The sequence below is a fragment of the Alligator sinensis genome, unplaced genomic scaffold (genome assembly GCF_000455745.1).
Source record: "Alligator sinensis unplaced genomic scaffold, ASM45574v1 scaffold647_2, whole genome shotgun sequence".
Taxonomy (NCBI): Eukaryota; Metazoa; Chordata; order Crocodylia; family Alligatoridae; genus Alligator; species Alligator sinensis.
Window position 1 is genome coordinate 5,093,401 of NW_005841832.1, and position 25,713 is coordinate 5,119,113.

Below are 25,713 nucleotides of genomic sequence, written 5' to 3' on the forward strand. Positions count from 1 at the left end.
TTCTGGCAAGCTGCTGAGGGCTGTTTTGGTAACCCTGCCCCTTGACAGATGCCCCACCCCTGGTTGCCATCTTGGGACCAGAAGTCCTGCCCCCCTAACCCCTGACCTTTGCCACCAGAAGTCCCTCCCCTTGCCCCCCAAAGTACTCCTTTCAGCAAGAGGTTTTGCCATCTTGGAACCAGAAAAATACCAAATTATATTCTAAAATGCAAACATCTACAGCATTCACTAATTTAGTTTCAAAAAATATTTTATTCTTGATTTACATGTGTTTGTGGAGTTTACGTAGAGGTGATTGCACAACAGCTTAAAATGAAGCCTTACTCTTGCATATTGTGGGGGTAGGTATAGGTTTGTGGGTGGCTGTGGGTGTGTGGGTATGTGCGGTGAGAGAACTTAGTCTATGAACACACACACACACACACACACACACTATCCCTGCCTGCACACACCCACATATTGTCCCTGCCTTCCCCTCACCTGCACACGTGCGCACGCACACACACGCACACAAAGTCCTTGCCTGCCCCCCCCACACACATACTGTCCTGCCTCCCCAACCCCCTGCATACATACACACACACACTCCTGTACTGCTGTGGCCCTGTCCTCCCCAGTCCTGATGCAGCTGGGTGCTGGAGCAGAGCGGAGGCAGGAAGGGAGTGAAATGGCTGGGGGTGTGCAGGACTAAGCTATTTAGTCCTGCTGAGGCTCCCCCCGGGTCCTACTGCTCCTGACTCTTGTCTGCTTTGACAGGCTGCCAGGGCAGATAAATATTAATTTTCTAAATTTTTTAGGGGCTCTGTGGGCCAGATAGAATGGCCTGGTGGGCTGGATCTGACCCCCGGGCCATATTTTGCCCACCCCAATCTAACTTCAAGAATGCAGAACATGAATGGTTGATACGGAAATATTTTACAACATGGAAAAGTAAATAAAATAGGCAAATGAAAAGCATAAGAAAGCCAAGATTGATTTATCAATTTTAAAAATAGCTTAGCAAGAAAGAAATCAATTATATTCTTCTGAATTATACCCCAAAATAAGTTAAAAAACACAAAACAATTATGTTTCCAAAACTGAAGAGAGGACATTCAAGGAACTGAAAAGCAAAAAATGCTGCCAAAATACAAAATTCATCTTAGGGAGAGAATGAAGCAACCAGTAACAGTTACAGTAAAACAGATGTTATTTTAAATAAGCAAAAATTAGCATATTAGTCTACCCATTGTTATTAAAGGTTTCAAAATTCTTGGTGACAGAACAACCATGTTTTACTTTGTCTAAAACAAAGATGTTCTACTAAATTACAAGCAAACATATTTGAATTCTCTGTCATACAAGAGATTTAATGGGCACTTATGGATAGAAATTTAAATCAATTTATGAAGTAAATCTGTTTTACCTCACTCACGATTTTGCAACCATTGAATTGCTGAACTGCTTCAACTGGAGAATAATCTCACATAGCAACAGGTATATTCAACTGGTTTTAACAGTTCATTATTATTTGAATAAAATAGCTACACATCCTGGTGGATGTCAGGCAAATTTCCATATACAGTATGAAATAAAAAACCAGTACTTCCATCATGTTTGCCTTTCAATAATATCACACAGTCAAGCTGCTGTAAATAAATACCTTGATATATAATACATATTTAAATAAAAGATTGGTTCTAGGTATCCATAAGCTGCTTGCATTAATAAATTCACTATTTTAAATGGCAAATACAGGTTGGACTTGTCTTTCATATACTTGGAAAAACAGGCTGTGAGCTAGGGATTATATCTTTGGAACATATGAACCTCTCTTTCAGTCCCCTATCCTTTTTGAGATTCCTGAATACTCTGCTGTTCCTGCATCTTTTTCAAGAAAATTGATGGCCAGTTGACCCATAGCTAGTTGGTTAGTTCTGTAGCCATCTTTGTGAGAAAGTGAGCTCAAACTTTCAAGCAGCACTGCTTCACACAGGAGATCCAGACGCTCTGTACACCCTCCTCAAATCTTGTCCTATTCCTTTCCACAGTAACCACGCTGGTTCTGATGATCTAGAGAAGAGGATTTGCTTCCCCTTCAGCACAACAGCAAGAATTTTTTCCCCACAAAGGCTAGAGCGTACCCATTTTATTTACAGATATAGCATCATAATTTTGTTCTTGTTTTAAACTGATGTTCCTTAAATTGGTATCAGTCTCAGTGAAATAGCAATACTGGATTTTCTTACAGCAGAACAATGCTTTTTGGCTTTACTTGTCACTCCTTCACTCTCCTTTTTTAAAAACTGTTTTCTCTCTCCAGCTTTTCTTATTAGAAACAGTTCCTCACTGAAGTGGACAATAGAAATCAGCTGCTTATTACTATGGCTGTAATTCAAATTGACACTATTATTTGTCACAGTCAAATTCCTATTCAGATAATATTTCTACTACCTAAAATTCTTGGATTTGCTTCAAGAAAAGGTATCCTTCATTTCTTGACCTAAAATTTTTTAGCTAGGCAATGTTAGGTAGTTGCAACATTTTACCCCTGCAGTGCACTTCAGTGATGGAGGAAGTGATGCATAACCAGTCTGCAATTCATTTTATAAAGTGCTTTGGAGTTTCAAATGATCATTAAAAACTGGATGGTTATTTTCAGCGTGTGACAAATTAGCAGATAAGCCTTGAAGGTACAGTATTCCATACCTTATCCAGAGGTCAAAGAGCCTAACAATAAATCAAATATCACAGAACTCGTTATTACCATATTTACTTAACTCTAAGATGAGATTTCTTTCCCCATTCAGCAAGGGAGGCAGATGGGGGGAAATCCTTGTCATAGATCTGAATATGGGCCAGGCAAGCAGCTGCTGCAGCTCTGGACAAGGCCAGGATGGCTCATGCAGCAGGTAGGGGTGCATGGAGGAAGCATGGGGGAAGGAGACACAAATTGGGAGGGAACACAAGGAAAAGGGAACATGCAGTGCCAGGAGTACCTCATGGAAAAGGGCACACAGTGCTGAAGAGAGCATGGGGAAGGGGTGTGCAGTGCAGGGTGGGGGGCACAGGGGGAAGGGTTGCAGGAGAAGGGACATGTAGAGCTAGGGGAACACAGGGAAGGGGTGTGAGAAACAGGGCAAGCAATGTAGGGGGCAGCATGGGGGAAAGGGTACATGGTACTGGCAGGAGCATGGGGAAGAGGCACGTGGTGCAGAGAGGAGTGGGGGAAGGGATGCATGGAGCAAAAGGAGTGCAGGTAAAGGGGAGCATGTAGTGAGGGGAGCATAGAGAGGGGTGCAGGGGAAGAGAAGCAGGGAACAAGAGGGGTGCAGGGGAAAGAGCATGTGGTGGAGGGGGGATGCAGAACAGGGGGCGAGAGGGAGGTGCTGCGCTCCAGCTCTGACCCTGATCCAGACTGGAGCAGGAGCTACTGCTACTGCCTGGCCCAGTCAGGTACTCTGTGCCCTTAATGGAGAGAGAGCCAGAGCAGCTGCAAAGGTAAGGAGGGCAGGGAGGGACGGTAGGAGTGGGGAGGCAAGCGGCAAGAGGGGAGGGGGACACATGGGGCGTGGGGCAGGTTGCCTTCCCCCCCCAGGTCTGCTTTCCCTAGCACCACTTTCCCTGAGCTAGTAGTAGGGGGAATGAATGTAAGAGGACACTCAATAACCATATTCTAGACATGGGAAATTAAAACAAATTTATAATTTTCCATATCTAAAATCTAAGAAGGGGGGGTGTCTTAAATTTGAAATAATCTTGAATTTGAGTAACTATGCTACTTATAGTCAAATCCCTTGTACCATTTCTGGAATTTCTCTATTTGATTTCCCTGGTTTAAAATAAATGTTGATTTATCCATATAATTAGCTGGAGAAAAAGTATTATTTTTATCTGTTGGGTATAAGTGTTTGTTTGGGGGTTTTTTTGCATTACAGTGACTTGCATTAAAATCTCATGGCATTTTACATCATTTTACATGGAATTCTCTGTTATTAGTCAGTCACTAAAAAATTTTGGAAAACCTACTAGAATATTCTGGTAAACATTCTAAAACTCTCCTGTCACACCATCACTCTGTTTTCTACCAGTTCTACCATTTTGACACCAGTGTGTACATGTACATATGTGGGCTCATATAGTGAGACATTAAATACTTTTCTCATTTGCGATTCTACAGGTAAGGTATCATTAACATTTTGTTTTTATCAGCTGCTACTTCCACAAGTGTAACCACAGATCAGAAGTCACTCCATGTTAATACCTGTTGTGTAAAACTCATGAGAATACTTACTTTTCAAGCCAGTTTCAGGGAAAAGTGAATGGAATGAAAGGGGTTTGTTAGTTTGGCAAGTTTTTTGTGTTTTGACATCACTCGTGTACATTATTTAACAAGATGTGTAATTAGCAGGATCTAGCTGCTTTTAGTGTTTTTGGATGGGGTAGGGTGAAAAAGAACAATATATCTTTACATCCATCTATTGCACAATAAATGTTCCCCATTATTTTCTAGTTTACTATAACCTGCATGTTTACTAAATTATCTAATTCAAACACTAGATTGAACAGCTCTAAGGGAGCCATTCCAGTTCAGCTGGCTCAGCAACTCCTGAAAAAAATCTCTAAGCAAGCCATTGTATACAAAACGTACTGAAACAGCTTTGCAAGAGCTCATGTGAGTAAATACACTCATAAAAAAACCCAACAACTTGGTAATAAAAGGTACAGTACAGTATACACATGATATACCATAATGGCTCCAAAAAGAGTTATTCCAGACAGTAACAGTGCATTTGTTTAGTTTCCTCCTTAACATTAAAATTAAAACAATCCCCAAAGGACCATACACAAAACCATACACAAAACCTACCTTACTTTAAATTGATTTAGATCAATAAAACTAAAGGAATGAACATTATCCAAGCAAACACTCCATCTTTAACACCAATGCAAGTGTTCCAAGATATTGCAGGACCTTCTGGTACATGCTCTATATAGAGCTGGTACAGCTTTGTAACACCAATGGTTACCATTGGTCAAGTTGGAATGTCAGCACAAATTCCTAGCCTTCATGCTTAATTTCTCCTTTTGTGCACTTAAAGTGAGAGCATTAAAATAGTTCCAAAAACGTTTATACAGTTAGAGCAACAGAATCCAGATTTCCTTTTATTAAATCAGCCTTCTATAAATATAAAATTCTTTAATACGTAAAAATGTGTTTCAATCATACTTCAGTTGTCACAGCTTTCATAAGGAATACCTAATTAGAACCAGTACTTTAGAACTATGAATTGTGTTCAATTCAAAGTCCAAAGACAAAACAGTTAAAAACATATTTACTAAGTTTAAATAGAGTCAATTTGCAAAAACAGATACAATCTGGCAATATTGTCATGTGCTCTTGCAAAGAGTGCATAGGACAGTTCCGCAGCAGTCAAAACAGTAAAATCTTCTGTTTAACCTCAAGTTCAAGTTGTAAACATTCCTAATTGCAGCTGCTTGGAAACATTTTATTCAAGTCTGTATCACCAAGTTGCACTTAGAAGTTCCCCCTTCATTCTTTCATCAGAATTACATATATTTTTGTGTGTTTAATCCCTTTCGTTGTCCAAAACCAGTAATTAGCAATAATTAGTTCTTGCTCAGCTTCAGCGTGATAATCCTCTCCTTCCAGTGCTTGATGCCATCACCCATATGCAAATTATTTTTTGAGGTCCTTAATGCACAGTTTTGAGAAACAGGTGGGTAAGGAAGTCTGTTATGCCTTAATAGGATTTCCTGCAGGTTTTGGATCATAACCGTATAGGAAGGTAGCTGCTATTACAAGAACGGCTCCAAAGAAAAAGACACTAAATGGAATATATATATAAAAAAAAGTTAGCTTTTTCAGTCAGTGTAATTTTATACAATCTGGTCCACACAAAAAGAAGTGAATTCTTTGGTGTAGTGGTTGGCAAACCCCACCCCCCTCTTTTTTTTTTTTTTAGAAGCAGGTAGGAATGACCAAGCCCCCTGCCACTGAATGCTACCAAAACCCCCCCAACTCCACAGGCCACAGATCCAGAAGTTTCATGGGCTGAAGCTGGCTGGTGAGCCACAGGTTGCCAACCCCTGCTCTCGTACACTTCTAGTACGGGTAAAATAGTTACCTCTAATTTCTAACAAACAAAGCTAATAATATATTCTCTATTATGCTGAAAGTATAAGACTAGAGAGAAGAAAAGTAATTAAGATGCCTGCCCCTACATGATACAGCACTGCAACAGTCTGAAGATTAAAAAGAACACTGTCACTTCATGAAACAACTGCTAAAGGAGAACCAGTCTAATGGTATATAAGTGCCTTTGTTTCCTTGGCTGAAGCTCCATAATATGCACAAGCATCCGACATTAACTACAGTAGTTTCATTTTTATTTTGCTGTATATCCAGGCTTTAACATTGTTTTGACAGTCCTAGCTGCATCATAGCCTTTCTAAGACATATTTGAACTATTTGATATGTCAAAGCGTATTGGAGCATATATTGGCAGCAACTAGTTTGAACTGTTCTTATAAAAAAAACAACTAGTATAAAAGAGTAGGCAGGGCTTAACTACCATAATAATATGGTATGTATATTAAAGTATACACACATCAATGTATATAAAAGTATACACACATCAATACTGTATATTAGCTATACATACAGACCTCATTTTTTATGAAGCACTATGGACAAGATATACAATTTAAATAAATGTGACAGCAGTTTGAAATGAAATATCTACAACAACAAGAAACATCCCCTCCCCCCTCCCCCCACAGGGCCTATAGTTGCTGTTTTTCATTTCAGAAATGTTGGTAGGCCTTAATACAGACCGTAACTGTCACCTAAACCTTTCCTAACACTGCAAACAATTTTAGTTTGTGCTAGACTACAGTCTGTTTTAGAAAGAATCTACTTGGCATCACAAGCAGCTACTTTTCAAAATATTTTTAGTCCATTTTGGATGATGTAGGTCCATTATAATGATCACATTTGTATACTTTTACATAAAACTGAAACTTGGCATACTAATGCCCCAATACACAGCACACTCAATGTGTGGTGGAATATTACAAGCCATTACAGAGTGGTCTGCCACTGCACAATTGCACAGTATGCCAGAACTACCAAAACCTGAGGAATCATAAGAGTACAAATTACACTGTATTATGCTTGGAGTAGTCTTGGAATGTGTCTTTACAAAAGAAAGCAACAAACCAAAACCAAAAAACCTCCATGTTTCTTTGGAGAGCATCTCAAGGGGAAGGGACTCAGGAGATTTAGGTCTGCTGCATTACAATGGGTCATTTACCTAATTGCTTCAGTTTCTCCATGTGTAAAATGGGGCTCATAGTACTTTCCTTCTTTGTAAAGCACTTAGAAACCTGAAGAAATACACGGTTCAAGTGCTAGGTATTACCTTCACTATTACTCTTCAGCTGTAACTCACCTGGAACTGAAGAAACAGACAGCAAAGAGTCCAAGAGACAAGCTATACCACTGTCAGTGTTAGGGACAGTTCTAAAGAAGGACATAAGTGATACTAAGCATGAAGAAACAGTAGCATCCTGCAGCTCCCAAGAGGCTGCGCTAAGTACAGCACAGTCAAATCTCAGATATTGAAAAAAGTAAGTGCAAAATCTGGAATGAGGTCAAAGTCAGAAAGGAAGGTGCTCAGGTCTGAATTAGGGAATAAAAGGGATTGAACTAGCAAAACAAAACAAAAAAACAATAGAAGGAAGGTAGAATAAGATGAACTGAGAAAACGTAAAGGACAAAATAAAAAACATCAAACAAACTGGAAGAGAATACGGGTTGAGAAGCTGAAAGAGGAAAAGCGTTGAGAGAGCTGGAAAAAAAACAACAAAGAGGAAGAACAGCAAACTAAAAACCAAGATGGTCAGGGCATAGTGGTTAGATAAAAATCAGAAATAAATTTAGTTTACTTCAATGACTTATAACGGGCTGTTTGGAAGGATCTAAAAGAGAACTCAATTTGCAGTGCTTAAGCAAAAGATGTTGTGGCCTGCTTTGTTATGAAACTAGGGCATGAGACTTTAGGTTTTCATATTTAAGATGAGGAACTCATCCAAAACTTTACAAATAATTCTTACCATATTTCTATATATTATTTTCCATCAGTATCTACCAGGCATTTAAATCTTTGGTAATGTTCATATGTGAGTATACATGGAAAATGAATCTTACCTAGTAGGGACAAAATCTTGCAACCAGAAATAGGAGATCAATGTTGACAAGATAATAGACAAAGAAGTTGCAAATCCTTTTAAAATATTGTCTGCATATTTTATGACAGCAGCAATCACAAGGCCCCCAAGTGCCTGCAAAGAGATTGAAATGCACTTAAGATTAGTACCGACTTTAAACCAGGGGTGGGCAATTATTTTGAGTGGAGGGCTGGTTAACAAACGAGCTGTCGAGGGCCGCATGGGTACTCCTTCCCCTTGACAGTTGCTCTGCCCCCTTGTCACCATCTTGGGACCGGAAGTCCCACCCCTAACCCCTGACCTTTGCCATCAGAAGTCCTTCCTTTGCCCCCTGGAAATACTCCTTTGGGGGGAGGGGGGTTTGCCGTCTTAGAGCCAGAAAAGGACCAAATCATACACTAAAAGTCAAACATCAGCTCAGGTTACAACTCAGGGCTACCTACAGAGCCCATGGGATGTCCGCCCTCTGCAGGGACCACGTTAACCAAATTGTCACATACCAGGGTTTTTGGGGAGAGACAGAGGTGGCATTCTGCTACAGAGGTGACTACATAATAACTCAAAAATAAATTCTTAGTTTTGTAAATTGTGTGCGTGTGGGGGAGGAGCGTATAAGAGTGTGGATGTGCGTGCGCGCGCACATGTGTGCGGCATAGGGTATGTTGGGGGGGGTTGTGTATATGTGGGAGGTTGTGGGGGCAGGGTGTGGGTGTGAGGGAGGGTGGGTGGTATGGGGACCCCCCCACACTCCCTCCATGGTGCTGCAGCAGGCAGAGCGCTCAGTGCACAGGCACCTGGCATGGTGTGGCTCTGGCCAGCGCTGCACATCGCAGCAAGAAGTGCAGCCTCCACCAGGCCGCCTATATTGCCGGCGCTCCCTGCCACTCAAGCACAGCTCCTGCACTTGCACAGCAGGGAGGGAAACCCCATGTACTGGAGCCAGGTGCCTTCCCTGCCGGGGCTGTGCAGCACTGGAAGCCCCAGGCACTGGAGTGGCTGCCTTCCCCGACCCACAGGGGAAGGCGCCTGGAGCTTCCCTCCCCTGCAGTGCAGCCCCTGCGGGGAAGGCAGCCAGCTTCAGTACACAGGGCTTCTCTCCCTGCTGTGTGAATGCAGGGGCTACATGAGTGAGTGCAGGGGCTACATGAGTGGCAGGGAGTGACAGCGATGCAGGCAGCCCGGCAGAGGCTGTGCCCCTCACTACAATGTGCAGTGCTGCCCTCCTTGAAGGTGGGAGCAAGGCAATAGGGTACATTTTGGGGGCTGCATGTACCCATGGGCAGAAGGGCTAGGCAGGACACAATTTGTTGGGGGGCGCCGCAGACCAGATGAAAGTGCTTGGGAGGCCGTATCCGGCCCACGGGCTGTATTTTGCCTGCCCTTGCTTTAAATCATATTCACAATGGATAATTTTAATGGCAACATCTATTTTAATATCTTGTAAACTTATTAAAGGTTTTCAAATGTGTATAAATCCACTATGCTTTTTATGCTGTTGTGCATATGCTGGGTTGAGAGCAACTAGCAAACAAGTTCCTCATTCCCCAGCACAGTGATCACCAAATATACACCAAAATGAGACTGCAGATAAGGCAGTATACTCCATTTTTAGCTCAAAAAGATTGTTAGGAGGATAGGCTATGTAACCAATCTTGTATTTTATTTTCTTTATCAATGTGTTTTTAACTTTACAAAGGAAATAGTGCTGTAGAAGTTAATTTTGCACAATACATGATTCTATAATGTTTGCACTGCTATTAATTTGCAAGTGCTTCTATTAGGAGGTCTATTTTAGCATGGATGGACACGACATTTAAATTAATGAGAATTTTGTGAGTAAATGTGAGCCACCAACATAACTTCCCCAAGCACACAAGAAAATAAGTCCCTAGGTCTGTTATCAGTGTCTCAGGGGACCTGTTTCAGTCAGGGTACAATTTTAGATACATTACCTGTAGAACTACAACCGTCCACGTAAGTTTGTTATACCCTTGAAAAAATCCATTCTTTGAGATAAGTTCTCCATCATAAATGTACACACCCATCAATCCAAATATGCTACCAAAAAATCCTAAAAAGTAAAAGACAGATTTTTGTAATTAAAAAAGAACAGTCTCTGGTCCTTAATCAGGTCCACCTGGCTTTAAGAGTTTGCCCATATGCTTCCAGTTTTAAGATATGGGCCATAGTTTGCAACACTGCAAGTATGTTTAAATGCCACCCAGATAGAAACTTAAAAGCAACAAAAATAGATTTTCCTCTTGTAACAGATTCTGGTCATTTCCAATAAGGCACCCACTCAAAATGGGGAATTTTTTTGGCAAACAGTAAATTAACTGAAAAATATAGATTAAGATAAATTTGGCAAAACCAAGTCCATGGAACCTTAAAATAAGTAAGGCATGGATAACATGTTCAGTGACTGTGCTTGTGTTTGTAGAAGGAACAGTGAATTTAGGTTTCCTGTTAGGCAGAGCAACAGGAACTAAGAAGAAAATAAGCACACCCCAAACCAGAATTTATTTACAGATTTAATTACATACACCATGCTAAAATGCTTATGCTTTTTTAACGCTCATCTGAACCTTTGTTTTCAGTTCTTCTGAAAACAATGTCCCTTTTTTAAAATGGTCAGACTTGAACTTACCAAGTTGGATGTTTCTGATCCACACAGATTGTTTGGTTTCTTTTAAAATTTTCTCAAAATACACCCCAGCAAATCCACTGGAAAAGCAGGCTATAAGAACTGCCATGAGGCCTACAAACTGAGACCCTGCAGAAAGCTCCTTAGCAGTTAATGTTTGAGAATCTGAGGGCCACTAGATGAATAAACAAAACAAAACAAAACATATATTTAAAAATGCATAAACCCATTCCAAATTTTTTTTAAAGTATGAATATTTATAAGCAACAGCTTGTTTTCCAGCAAGCTGTTGATAAATGTTGAGTGATGTGCTGTAGGACAATTAAATCTTATCACATATATTAAAAAAAATAGTAGCTAAAACTGCTGTTATGATTTTTCTTTCTAAGCCCTTATCAAATAAGAGGTGAAATTCTGATTTTCCCCTGACAAAACTCCCACTGACTTCAGTGAGACCCAATTTTATCCAGAATACTTTATGAATTGTCCAAATCTGTCAATCATAGTATGGTAGACATGCTGTATCTAGTATTTATGTTCATTATTCTATAGAGACAATACAAGAGTGTAGTCAGAGATGTACTGGAGAGACTAGGAAATACAACAAAGGGTTTTAGTCAAAGAGGTAATAAAGAGTAGAACCTCAATACTCTACTATCCTATAATCCTGCTCTGGAAATGATAACAAACTGTACCTATATGCGTTAGTTCCAGATGTACAATATGGTAACTGATGCTCAAATATTTTCTCTCTTTCCCAATAACTTTCCCAAACCACTAAGAGACTTACTTACGGTTTACCTGGACAAGTGCAACTCCTGTCATCAAAATCACTAAAGAAAGCCACTGGTATACACCTAATTTCTTACTTAACATGGACACAGAAAATAAAGCTGTGGTAAGAATTTTCAATTGATATGTGACCTGGAAAAACACACAATAAAAGGTATTACTACACAATTCATGTTTTGTTTGTCCAAATACAAAGATATATATAGAAAGAAAGTACCTGATAAGTGGCTGCATCTAGATTTGACAGTGCTACATACAGCAAGTTATTCTGGAGGGTATAAATTCCTGATGGAATAGCAAGTTTAAGTGTTTCCATTGGCTTGTTAAGGATTTCATCGTGTAGTACCCTGTTCAGTGTCCGAAAATTGCACTCTACAAAAGTAAACAACAGAAATAATGAAGATACAGAAAAGGAAGTTAACAAAGAATTTGTGATGCATTTGTTTCAGATTGCTATATACTTTTTATTATAAATGTCTGCCTTCAAAAACTCAGTCACCCCAGAAAATAATATGCACTTGGTTTGTGAAAGGTGTAACAAGGAAAAAATATTTTCCCAGGGTTATGGCTGCACAGAGCAGGGCAAAGGCTAGTCTTCAACTCACTTACCCTCCCTTTCTTACTTAACTAAGGCTGAAACCGTAGCTGCTCCTGAAAACTAGTCTGCATGGGTGGATCTATGATTCGGAAAAAAGTTAAAGCGTTTCCAAGGCTGTGAAAGAGGAGAAGAGAGACCAGGAGCAGCTAACAGACAGCAAAACCCTGAAAAGGTTAACTTAATTAATGGACTTTCAAGACCATTAAAAAGGACAGAGGATTGTTAACACCGCTAGAGTGAAGAACACTGAGCCATTAAGTCAACTGACTCCCCCAGCAGCCTGAATTGTAACGCAACAGCTGCTGCACCATGGAGCAGGAATCAAAGCAGAGTGCTTCTATCCCAGGCAGAAAATCAGTTTCCTCGCTTAATATATTTACCCCAATTTTGGGGGACCACTTTTGTGGAAGAGGCATGTGTTGTATGAGAGAGATGCAGTATTGTATACTCTCTCTTTCTGGTTTTCACACTTATTTTATAAATGATTCGCAAGTCCTGATACTTACAATAACAGTGTCCCTGTTAGCCCAACATACTATTGCCTATAATTATTCAACGTAATTTTAATAGGCAGAAGGCAAGGCATACTATAATTTAAAAAAACAGGATGATTTACAGTTTCTATGATTGGTTAAAGACTTAACAGGGATGCCCCAAAATAGTAAAGGAATAAACTCTATTAAGCATAAATAGCTTTACATGTGGAAACTTCAAATTTATTTCATTCTGCAGCTAAATCTAGTGCTTAAATTTACCCCAACTTAATGATAAACTATATGTGTTTGTACAGATGTCAGTGTTCAAGCACATATGAAGATTTTTAGGAGCTCAAGACACTGAGGGTGCAGACAGAAGTGCAGCTCCCTGCTGAAACTGAGAACACTTTGCAGGAAGCATTCTGAGTTACAATGATCCCCAGGACCAAACAGAAGTTCACTCTTGGCTCCAGCAGGGACTGGCTGTAAGCTTGTAACTGGTTCCCCCTAGCAACAGCCCCTCCTTCCTGCCAGTTCCCTGTCAGCTGGCTCTGTTTTCAGAATGGGAAAAGGGAAAGGTGTCTCTAGTGGGTTTTACGGAATAGAGAGAGGTCCCACACAATATATTGGTTCAAATTAGTACGCTGGTGGGGGTGAGGTTGAGCCTTGTGTGTTCTCACAACGACCACGATTTTGATTCCTTTTAAGATGTTTATTAAAACTCCTTACTACACATATAACACTGCTTAGCTTTAAGAAATACCACAAACATTAAAAACACAATAACTACACATATCAGAAACAATGCTCCAAATGCACTTCCTTCCCAAACAATGCTATAAGAATTAGTATTGCAAAAACAGTTACAATTACAACTGAAGGTTAAATTCAAATCACTACTATTATTTCTCATGCTATACTTACAATTCTAGAATTCCGAGAAGCCAAACACCTAAATATGGTTTCATTCCTCAGTACTACAATTTAATGGGCTGGCCTCAGTAGTACGGTTCAATGGGTTGGCCTCAATGGGAAAAGGGAAAGGGAGCAGAGGGAGCTTGTTCTAGGGGTTCCCCAGCCAGTGCTGGAGGGTGGGGTGGGTGAATTGGAGCCCCCCCACCTCAGAGGGGGCTCCAATACACCTGCCCCACTCTCCAGTGGAGGCTAAGAGCCCCCCACACCAAATTCCCTCTGCTCCCTTCCCCCCTCCTTTTTTGAAAACAGCGACAGTTTGGCAGGTAGCACAGACACAAATTACAGAAGACACTGTTTTGAAATGTCTTCATCTGAACCCTCATGTAATGAGGGTTCCAATTCTCACGCTATCTCGCACAGGCGAAAATTGTCACTTCTGTCTGCACCCCTGGGGTGCTAGAAAACTGAAAATAATCATGATGTATAGAACATACAATCTAACAACAGCACTTTGAAGTTAACGAAGTTGTGAGCTTAACATTGTGTTTTTGGTTACTATTAGAATAGCATCTCTTCTACTATGCTAGGAGCTCATTGTTTCTGTTTCATGCTCTTATCACTTATTCTTCAAACACATGTATGGCTTTCCCTCATTTCTACTCATTTAGCACTCTTGTGCATGCCTTCCAGATGAACAGAAGAGGCAAGACCGTTCTCAGTACAACAGCTTTGCATACTTCTCAATATTCATGTCCCATCAAATGGAGTTTCTTTGATAGATTTACAAAATGGATATACGGTGTTGAGGTATTAAGTACAAGCAGAGGTCTTTCCTACTGTTGGAACATTATTGTGATAAGGAGCCACATGATACAGAGATGGTGAGAATGAAGGGTTCTTACAATCTACCCAAGCATGTAAAAAGCAGTTCCTAAGCTAACTGAGAACCAAACTAGAGAAGAATTAACCTGTTTCTGCAGCTTTCACTGGAATACATTATTTAATAAAATATAGGAAAAATACTCATTGAAAAAACCCAATGCATACTGCTATCTTTGTAGACAAGTAAAATACAGGCCATAATCTTCAGCAGCTCAGCAATAACTACTGCAGTGGAGGATAAGTAGCGAGGTCCTTCTTCTTTCAATGTCCGAGAATAACGCATAGTCAAGACCAAACTAGTGGTCTGAAAGACCAAGATCCCCAAGGAGAGATATTTCAAATTGGTAGACATTGCTTGACCTTCACTTTCCTGAAACAGAAGAAAAATAAAAATAATTATGAAGCCAAAACTATACGCTGCCAGTTCCTCTCTAATTTTATGTATGAAAATGGTGTCCATTGGACAGAGTCAAACAAGGGAATCAAATACAACAATGTTTGCTTATCCAGATTTCTATTCTAAAAACAATGCTGCAAGAGGCTAACCAATTTCAACTGAACTATGAGTAGTAAAATAGCAAAAGCTTAGGAAGAACAATTCCTATTAGCAGAGAAACTCTATAATGATACTCAGTGGTGCTTATTACTATGCAATATTTTTGTTCAAATCAAAGGTGAAATGAGCCTGTTTAAAATAAATTTTGATACCTGAAGATTATGAAATGCAAATGTTCCATGGAACTTGGTCAACACAGTAACATGACAGTCAAATACATCAATTCCCGTAATGCTCAAAGAGCTATTGAATCAAATAAATCGAATGAGAAAATATAAAAGAACGCCAACAACTAAAACGTCCCTAATTCATGATCACAGATAAGACAAAGACCATTGCCATGGTAAGAGAAAAAGCAATAGGAAAAACAATGTAAGGAGTATTGCACTTTATCCTATTTGTTCCGAGTAATAAAAATAGTAGCCTCCATTTCCATGATAGATATTCATGCAAGTTCACACTGTACACACTCATTTCATACGCACTACATTCAAATCTACATTTATAGGCCATCTTGTAGTTGGTGAGACAGATCATCACATCTCTATTTTAGAAATTTTGAAGTGCTGAGAAAAGCTCTAATTCTGTCAGCTTTATGCATGTTTAATTTAAGCATAAGCAGTCCCAAAAAAGGACTAAAATTAAATGTATGCATAAAAGCCTTTTCTGGATCAGGGGTTGTGCATTCAGCATGCTCCAAAACACAATGCAGTTTTTAGCTGCATGTAAAGCAACCACAGTTACTGTTAGTGGGACTGATGAACCTAATTCATGTGCTGAAAATTCATCCACAAACGTTCAGATAACCATGCTGTGTAAATTGAAAGCAGAACAATAGCAAATTACACAATTTTGGGAAAGACAAACACTGAATAATTATGGATGTAACTTCACTGCCATCACACAAGTGAGAAAGCCTAAATGCACTGTCCATACCAGAAAAATTCCTTGTAGCTAACACTGATTTAGTTTCACTTAATCAATACTAGGCACTGCAATGTACACTGGCTCTGCCTGCTACCATCACTTTAAGCACTGTATTTATTAGAGAACTCTAGAACAGAAGGCAAGGAGAGGTTAGGCCTATACACATACTGTACTGGCACCACATACAGTAAAATTCAAGTTAAGATTTATGATTTTTAAAAGTCTGCATGCTTGACTATTCAATGCTCAATGCACACGGGTAACCTGCAAGTATCACGTGCTGTGCATAATAATTAAATGTGGGGGAAATGTGCACATACTTTTGAAAACCTGTGCCTAAAATAAGAGCTGTTTTTCACTGACTGTGATTTTATCTCGAATATATCTTCTAAGCTTATTCTTTCCCAGATCTAGACAAACTGCACTATTCAAAGATTTCTGACTCATACACATACACTCAGTTTTCATAAATGTTTTGCAATTAAATATGTAGAAAAAATAGATTAGCTATAAACTGCAGATACTTAAGGAGACATTATAGTACTGTATAACAGGCTTGCAACCATCCAGTCACAGATGCAGGTGAATTGCATCTCATTTCTGTGAACAATACAGTTATTTGCAGCCAAAATTATAGATCTGCATGTATTTTTGTTAATGTTCATTAGCAATGAGGAAAGGAAGAGAATAAATGAGTGAGTGCAGAAGCTATAGGATGCACATTAACCTGAAGGTGCTACTTGACAGAAACTATTTATATGCAAAAATATCACCCAAAAGAGACCATGAAAAGAAAATCTGAGGACTAGAGATCCTGGTGGAGAAATTGGTAGAATTCAGGGGTTTGATGAAATGTTGGAGGAGAGGAGCCTGCACAGACAATGCAGGATAAGGCAGAGGAAGAGACTGACTACTGGAGGAGATCGAAAGGCAGGTTTGTTATATTGGAGAACAAAGAGAAACACATAAAGAGAAGAAAAAGTAAAACCCCACAAAAGAGGAAGAGACGTACAGAAGATTGAGAGAGAAACAGAAATCAGTGTAATATGCAGACAAAAGGAAAACAACCCAAGTTTAATATCAACACCCGCAAAAGACAAACTAGCAATTGGAAACACACTGTGAGCAAATCAAAAGGCTTTTATCACGGTCCAAAGAACAGAAAGGTGGGCTGCTGTCTTCCAGGAACAAGGAAATGAGCTGTGAACCTGAGGGTGAAAAGAATCCTGATGAGACTAGGGAAAATAAAAATCTACTGTTTCTCTCAGGTCCAGACAAAAGCCGACACTGCCGATTCAACAGGAACAGATGAAGGATAACTGGGAAGACTCTTAAAGAAGTGGTAGCTAAAGTTATCTTCAATTAAATAGAAGTGGTAACATTTTGCATAATAGAAATTTTTCTCTCTCATAGGTCTGGAACTATAGGGTGCTCACACTGCATTAACTTCTTTCTGAAGCTAGCATCTCTCAGGAAATAAACCGTGTAACACTTTAAAAAAGGAATGAATTCTAAGCCCTTGCATTTTCATCTTCCTCCATTTTTTTGATTAAGGTTATACTGCATATTTGGGACAGTTTTGCCAATTCCCTCTTTCAATTCTGAAATATCCCTATCTCCTCCTCCTTCAATCCACCCAGTTGGTTAGAATGTGAGCACTGGGAATTTGACTACATAAAAATATGTCCCAACTAACACGCATAGATAACTTTTTCCAAAAACTCACACCTCACAGACAAACTGCTTCTGAGCCAAATTCCTCTGAAACAGATGCATTTACATAGAATGGAGAGGTCCACAGAACCCTCTGACCTTCAACTTCTGTATCTGGTGAACAAGCAGAGCAGTACTGTAGATTCATATCACCCCAAAGATCAACTTATAGAAAGAGGCTGACCTTAGAAGTGAGTGCTTTTCCAATAAAACTCAGACACCAGAAAAAGTACAAAAAAATACATACAGAATTGTTGTCTTCAAGTACAATCTTGGGTTCATTATCTGTCATGATTCCAGAAAGCAGAAATTTAAGACTGTAATATCATCCATTTAACTTTGCCTGTAAAAAATTGGTCACATCCATTTTCTTTCCTGCCAAGCAGTTCCTTAAATAGGACAAAGTGCCTCAGAAAGGTAGCAGGAAAAGAACATCAAATATTTATTCCATTGATTCCTTAAATGGACCCAAAGCATTAACAGCCACACAAAACGAACGTAAGTATTGCTGTGGTTGTAAAAGAAAGATTGTTCTTGGAGTTAAGAATGGAACCGAGTTGCAGGTTCCAAGGAAAGCAGTCGTCAGCAATGTTGTGTACAAATGAAGCACCTTCGTTTTATGCTGTACGTGGTACCGTATGTTAGTCATGTGTCTGGAACTGCACAACAGTTGAACTTTCACATTCCAGTAAGAAAATGCCCCACCTATTAACTTACAATAACTTCCCTGTAGGTGCTCAGCTTGCTTTGTTTCCTCTTCCCTTCCTTTTACCTTAAGTTTCATGTATCAGGGTGTACAACCCAGTGCAAACTTGGGCTTCAATCCAACATATCACTTAGGCACTCAAGGTGCCTCATTTGTTTTAGTGGGACTGGTCACAGCTTGAATCAAACACAAACTTAATTGCCTTCCAGGTTTTGGGTCAGACCATTCAGCACTTTGCAGATACAATGCAAAGCCATGCACAGATGCCCAAACTAGTTTGTTGGAGGTAAGACCAGATTCAATATTAGCATGGCACATGATCTGTACTAATTAGCTCTGCTGAGAAACAAGACTAATCAACCCAGATGTAGCACTCTGCTAACTGGGCTATATTGTTTCCGTACCAAAGGCAAACTTAAGTATCTTAGCAGACAAAGCACTATGCTATTCATGCAGAGAGAGCGGCTAAGAAAGGGTACATGTCTACATTGGAAAGTTAGTGCACAGTATGCTAGGGTCTGAATTTATATTATACTATACTTGTTACTGGACACTAGCCCACCCCTCCACTAGGGACACTATTAGTGGAAAATAAGTGAGAGTGCTGACTCCACTTTAAATGTATGGAAAAAGAGTTAATAGCATGTGGAGACAGGGGGGAAAGGGGTGGGGAACCAAAAAACTATTTGGGAAGCCATATGACTAGTTGTTAAATAATGGGACTACTGAAAATCCTCCATAACTTCTGGTAGCAGGACTTATATCAGTGGTTCTCAACCTTTTCAGACTCAAGGCCCTCCTCCTTAGATTTAAGGCACCCCTCGGACTACGGGAATATAATAGAGCTATTCTTTTGTTGCAAACAACTCAGAAAGACCAAAACAGGTAAAAAATGTTTTTAACACCATGAATTCCTGTTTGAAATCTCTGGATTTACCTTGTGAATCATTTCTGCACACCAAACAGTGCTAACATTGTGTAGCACCCTGCAGCACTCTGGAAAAGATCTCAAGATGCCACAGGGTGCTGCAGCACACTGGTTGAGAATCACTGACTTAAGTGGAAAATACATTATTTCACTTATCCATGCAGATTGACTACATTCATTCCTGAACTACAGATTGCCAACTCATCATAACCTTATAAAATACAAAATCTTGACCTGTATCTCACTGCTATGTTAAATTCCCTCCCCTCCATGTCCTTTCCCCGCAAAAAATCATTATAAGTACATTCTAATTATTTCACACGTACAAAGACCACAAGAAAATCTCTCATGCTTTCCTCAGTTCTTGCAAGAAACTCATATGTGATATACCTTGACCTCAGAAAGGCTTCCTTGACTTTAGCAAGGGGTGTGATATACCTTGACTTTAACAAGGCTTTTGATATAGTCTCCCACAACATTTTTGCAGGCAAGCTACGGAAGTATGGGTTGGATGAATGTACTATAAGGTGGATAGAAAACTGGCTGGATTGTTGGGCTCAAAGGGTAGTAATCAATGGCTTGATGTCTAGAGTTGGTCCTGAGGCTGGTTTTGTTCAATATCTTCATCAATGATCTGAAAGGTGGGATGGAGTACACTGTCAGCAAGTTTCCAGGTGACACCAAGCTGGGGAGAGAGAGTAGTAGATACACTGGAGGGTTGGGCTAGGATTCAGGGACACCTAGACAAATTGGAGGACTGGACCAAAAGAAATCTTATGAAGTTCAATAAGGACAAGTGCAAAGTCCTGCATTTAGAACGGAATAATCCCATGCACCAGTACAGAATGGGGACTGACTGGCTAAGCAGCAGCTCTGCAGAAAAGGACCTGGGGGTTACAGCGGACAATCAGCTATGAGCCAACAGTGTGCCCTTGTTCCAAAGAAGGCTAAAAGCATACTGAGTTGTATTAGTAGTAATGCTGCCAGCAGATTGAGGGAAATGATTGTTCCCTTATAATCAGTGATGGTGAGGCCACATCTGGAGTACTGTGTCCAGTTTTGGGCTCCCCACTGCAGAAAGGATGTGGACAAATGGAAGAGAATCCAGCAGAGGGCAATGGAAATGGTTTGGGGGCTTGGGCACATGACTTCTGAGGACAGGATGAGGGAACTGGGCTTACTGAGTCTGGAGAAGAGAAGACCGAGGGAGGATTTAATAGCAGCCTTCAACTTTGTGCAGGGTAGTTGCAAAGAAGATCGAGCTGGACTGTTCTCAGTGGTGGCAGATGACAGAACAAGAAGCAATGGTCTCAAGTTGCAGCAAGGGAAGCTGAGATTAGATATTAGGAAAAACTCTCTTGAGGAGGGCAGTAAAGCACTGGAACAGGTTACCCAGAGAGGCTGTAGAATCTCTATCTTTGGAGGTTTTTAAAATCCGGCTAGATAAAGCCTGGCTGGGATGATATATTTGGGGATGGTCCTGCTTTGAGCAAGTGGATGGACTAGATAACTTCCTGAGGTCCCTTCCAACCCTAATTTTCTCTGATTCTATGATTTTACTATTAATGTTATTTACAATTGAACAAAGTACAGTCTTGTTCATTAAAAATCACATTATAAGATAGGGGTGGGCAGAATTTAGCTCATGGGCCAGATTTGGTTTGCCAAGGGATTCTATCCGGCCTGCAGCAGGTCCTTCAGCCTTGCCCGCCCAGGCACAGGGGGCAGCCCTGGCCATGGTGCATGCAGTTGGCTCCGTCACCCCCAGGTGCACAGCAGGGCTGGGGTGCTGCAGTACCTGGACTCCATTTCCCAGCTGCCACTGCTAGTGTCCCCGCTACCACTAGACCTGGCCCCACTTTCTGAGTACCCTAGCCTGTCCACCCTGCACCCAATGGTGCTTTTCACATTCCAATGTTAACCTTTGTAAATTAAGTATTCTCACTACAAGAAAAACAATTTCTGAATGTTCTGTTTTCAGCTGCAAAAGAACTAAAGCAGCACCATATGTAATACAAGATTCTTGCTAACTCTAAAATACATAGCCACTACCTTATCTTTATTTTTTAAACAACATATATTTACTTTTTTTGAACAGCTGTCTTCACACTTTGGAGTGAGATTTAAAATTCAGCAGCTTAGAGGCTGCATTGCATAGATATCATCTGGTACTGCATGCACTCAACAGCTTTAAAGACCATGTCCATAAATGCTTAGGGTCTGTGAGCTGTAGATGCTCACAATCTCTCCATAGAAGATCCAGTCTAGCAATGATCCAGTGTAGAACTAAAACAGGATAATCTCTAGAACAGGGTTGGTCAACCTGTGGCATGCATGCCACAAGTGGCATGAGCAGCCTCTGTGTGTGACATGAGGCAGATCAGGGAGGGAACAGGCAACACAATGGCAGATCGGGTAGAAAGCAGAAAACAGTGGCATATCAGGCAGGGTGCAGAAAGTGGAGCAGCAGATAGGACAAGGGGAGGGGATCAGAGTGGCATATGGGGAGAATGTGAAACTTAATTTGTGGCATCTATGCCAAAATTGTTGATCACTATTGCTCTAGAACATGCTTTGTGTCTTATTGATACAGCCTCAAAGTTCTTCAGTATAGACTTCAGTGGGTATTTAAAAAAGAACCATGGAAGTATATTTAATGTAATTTGAGGTTCTAGTTCTGCAACTTGTACTATGTGGACAGACCCTGGGGCTCCACAGAGCAGCCATTGTTCACCACAGGAAACAAGTCTGCAAGACTCAGACCGGAACAAGGAAGGACCACATAAAAACCAGCAGCCTAAAAAGTAAACACAAAATTTGTGCAAACAACTTTATTTCACATATCTTAAACGAGTGCTGGAGGAAATTAATTATTTAGTGCATTCACAGAAGCACCTGGCATGAAAATAAACGTTTGCTGTTGGCTCACCTATATTTTTTTTTTACTCAAAGTTTAATTTTAAAGTAAATGAAAATGTCAGACTCTTCTTATATTTTTCAGCCAATGGCTATAGGCTAACATAAGCTGCACTCAGGTTGGCATTAAATACAACTTAGATTTCACATTTTAATTGCTGAGGTTCTTAGAACATAAAGGCCAAGTTATAAGAGACTTGCTACTGTTGGCTGTTTGACTGTTGATATATTTGGGTTTTTTTTGATCAAGTATTCTTTTCTACACAAAATGCAACCAACCATTTAAACACTTCAGCAGTATTTGCACTTCAGCAAAAATTGAGGCTAAACTAAACTGGAAACTCAAGACCCAAGTAAAACCAAAAGGCAAATGTAATCATTGTTTTAGTTTTGCAGCTGGGATTTGCCAGAAAATAAGTTCTGTAAGACTTGGCCTCACACAAATAAATAAGGTAAAAAGTAAACTGTTCTGATTCATTCAAGTAGAACAGGTTTATGTAATCTACCCATGGCACCTCCTTAAAAGCAGAAGGGCAGACTACAACAGCATACTTTAATGATCACAGTAGGGGGGACACGAACTAATTGGTAATGCTATGCTTGAATAAATTATTAAAATAGGAAAATAATATTAAGAAGATCGGCAAACAAGGAGACACAATCAAAGAAGAAAAATGGAGTAACAACAAATTTGTCTGAACTCTACAACTCAAGGCTACTAGCACAGAATCTGGAGAAACTATTTGCATATATCAACTCCTCTCCAAGGTGTTAACATGCATATAACCTTCTCTCCCTTATATCCCAGTCTGGCACTGACACTTACTTCTGCTTGTACTGGACAACCTAATAAGACAGACTAAGTAAGAAACCTGCATTTTCCATGTGGTTGCTCAATTCCTCAGATCTTTTACCTCTGTGCACATCAATATATCCTATTGGACAAGGTTTAAGGGCTCAATAAAACTATATCCAACTGAGTAAATTATTCTTTGTGTGGGAAGCAGCATACAGATGGTAATTAGAATGCAGAAAAATCTCTTAGGATCTGACAGTCTACCCAAATGTATTGTTGAGTTTTTTCTGCGTTGGAATTTAGATATGTACTAACAGTTTGTAAATGTCAAATGCTTTGCTAAATGGTATGAATTTGAAAAATGACATTTTTCCATACATAATCTTTAGATTACATGTGTAAAGTTTTTTTTATAAACCACAACTGGTAAAAATTAACACAGAGTAATTCTAATCAACTTTCTTGTTTTAAAATCTTTCCATAGATTTGCTCCATTTTACCTCTCAAACCTCTTATCTGACACTGGCTTCCTTTCCAGCTACTCCTGTTGACATCCACAACTGTTATCGCTTGAAACTGTACCTGCCCATATACTTCCATCCCAGCCACCACTAGTCACGTTATCAGTTCAAATCTTAGGTTCTTTGGTTGCACTCATTCTCTTTGTGAAGGTCTTTATTAGGAACACCATGTGGACATGTGCTGCTGTATTTTTCCTATAACTTGCATTTTCAAAAAGTGTTTAATAACAAATGTTTAAAGTTACTTCCCTTTCTCCACTGGTAGAACCTAAGCTCTGGGGCTGGACATGCTACTGCCACAACCACTGGTGTGTAGCTGGGTGGGGCTCAGAGCCAGAACCACTAGTGATGGTAACTGGTGGCAGGGCTAAGCAGCACTGGAGGTGGGGGGAGACAGACACAGAGACAGGCAACAGAGGGGAGAAAGGGGAAAGTGGGAGGGCAGGCACAGTGGGGTGCAGAAACCAGGGGGGCAAGGTGTGCAAAGGGTAAAAGGGGGGTGTTGCTTGCCTCTCTGCCACTGCTTTCTCCACTGGAAAGTACAAATTTAAGATGTTCCTCCAATAATTAGATTCTAGACATTGAAACTTATAAAACAATTCTACATTTTCCATGTTTAGAATCTAACTATTGGAGGATGGGTCATCTTAACTTTGAAGACAGCTTGGACTTGGGTAAATAAGACAACACCATAAATTGTCCTCTCCTACAAATATATAAGAAAGCTAACAGAGCAGCAACCAAATTCTGATTGTGGCCTTTTGGATGCTACTGCAGAACACCTTATTTTCTCACAAGGAAAGATCTCTCAGGAATTTTTTTTAATCAACTCTAAACATATCTAGAAATAGTAAGTCAGAAACTGTTAACCTCAAGTGCCATATGAGGTTAAATCTTTAGATTCTTCCTTTGACCCCTTATAGGCAATGAAGAGCCCAGAAATACATTCTCTCTAGTTAGATGAATGCTAATGGAAATCAAATATTCAGGCTAGAAACTGACAGTGTTCACTTGCAGAGGAAACTGAAGACATCACTGAGTTAAATCTAACATCAATGCACATTGGTGCAACAGGTTTATATTGACATAAGAGTTACTGAGCCAAACCCAGTCTGCTAACATAGAAGAAGGACACGTAGGATCAAACTTCTCTGTCTCTTCTTTTAAACACTGCATACACTGTATTCACTGCATATATCCCAGTACAGAAAGACTTATTAGTCAAACGGAGACAGGGGTGAACTTTCAGTTCTGTCTTCGTTCAAATCCCACCTCAAACACATACGTGCACACAAAGAACTTGTCTTCACCGTAGTGTGAACTCAGGAGTTTTACTTGAGCGTTATCCTACCCAAACCCATGTACACACACACGCATCTAGCTTTAAAATACACCTCAGGAGTACAGGGTGAAGCTCAAATGAGAAGGGATGGAGCTGGTGCTCACACTCATCAACTGCTAATCTAATCGCTCTCTAGAGTGTGGCCGCTATACTTCCACCTCGAGTGGAGCAATGCAAGCGAGTTGCTGCACTCAAAACAAGCTGATGGACAACTGTTGCAAATAATAATAATAATAGAAAAAGTGCCCTCCGTAATTAGAAATAAGTTGTTTTTGTACAGAAGAGACAAGTTAATGCTGTTGAAGGAAGCCCAGCTTTTGAATGGTCTGACACGTTTCCCACACTGCTCTCCATGCCCCTCGCACGGCAAGAACTGTGTTCAGCCTCAGCCTCCTCCTCCACCCTGACCAGCTGCTCCTTTCCCTGGACTTCCCATCCCCGAGCTCCTCCCTGTCTCACCGGCCCCTCATGTGCCTCGCCCTCACCCAACAGCCTAGGCGGCATCCAAAACACGGGGCAGCTCAGGCTGCCTTTACCTCTCTCTTGTGCCGTCCTTGGCCCTCCGTCTCCCCTTGCGCACGCCTGAGGGATGCTAAAGCCTTTCCCGCCGCACGACCGTGTCCATCCCGACGGCGCGGGCCCAACCTGAGGCTCAGGCTCCGGTGACAGCTCCCTGAAAGGCCCCGTGGGCTTGGGTCCGGGAAGCGAGCCCAGGCCAGAACGTGCCCCGCAGGAGGTGAGAGGCGCCGCCTGCCCGGGGGTCGCGGCT

At 40.5% G+C, this 25,713-nt stretch overlaps 1 protein-coding gene across 3 annotated transcripts; it reads right to left on the minus strand.

Annotated features, from left to right (window-relative positions):
* Positions 1-467: 467 nt before the first annotated feature.
* SLC35A3 (solute carrier family 35 member A3) lies at positions 468-25,607 on the minus strand. 3 transcript variants are annotated; one of them, XM_006014993.3, is made up of 8 exons: positions 25,481-25,607; positions 14,705-14,909; positions 11,886-12,040; positions 11,678-11,800; positions 10,880-11,051; positions 10,185-10,303; positions 8,213-8,346; positions 468-5,828 (listed from the first exon to the last, which is right to left on the minus strand). In XM_006014993.3, the coding sequence occupies exons 2-8, from the start codon at positions 14,889-14,891 to the stop codon at positions 5,738-5,740; spliced, it is 981 nt and encodes a 326-aa protein (XP_006015055.1). In that variant the 5' UTR covers positions 14,892-14,909; positions 25,481-25,607; the 3' UTR covers positions 468-5,737. The 3 variants fall into 3 exon arrangements, with proteins under 3 accessions (XP_006015055.1, XP_025053153.1, XP_025053146.1); XM_025197368.1 differs by lacking the exon at positions 25,481-25,607 and adding an exon at positions 17,983-18,444; XM_025197361.1 differs by lacking the exon at positions 25,481-25,607 and adding an exon at positions 17,920-17,941.
* Positions 25,608-25,713: the final 106 nt, after the last annotated feature.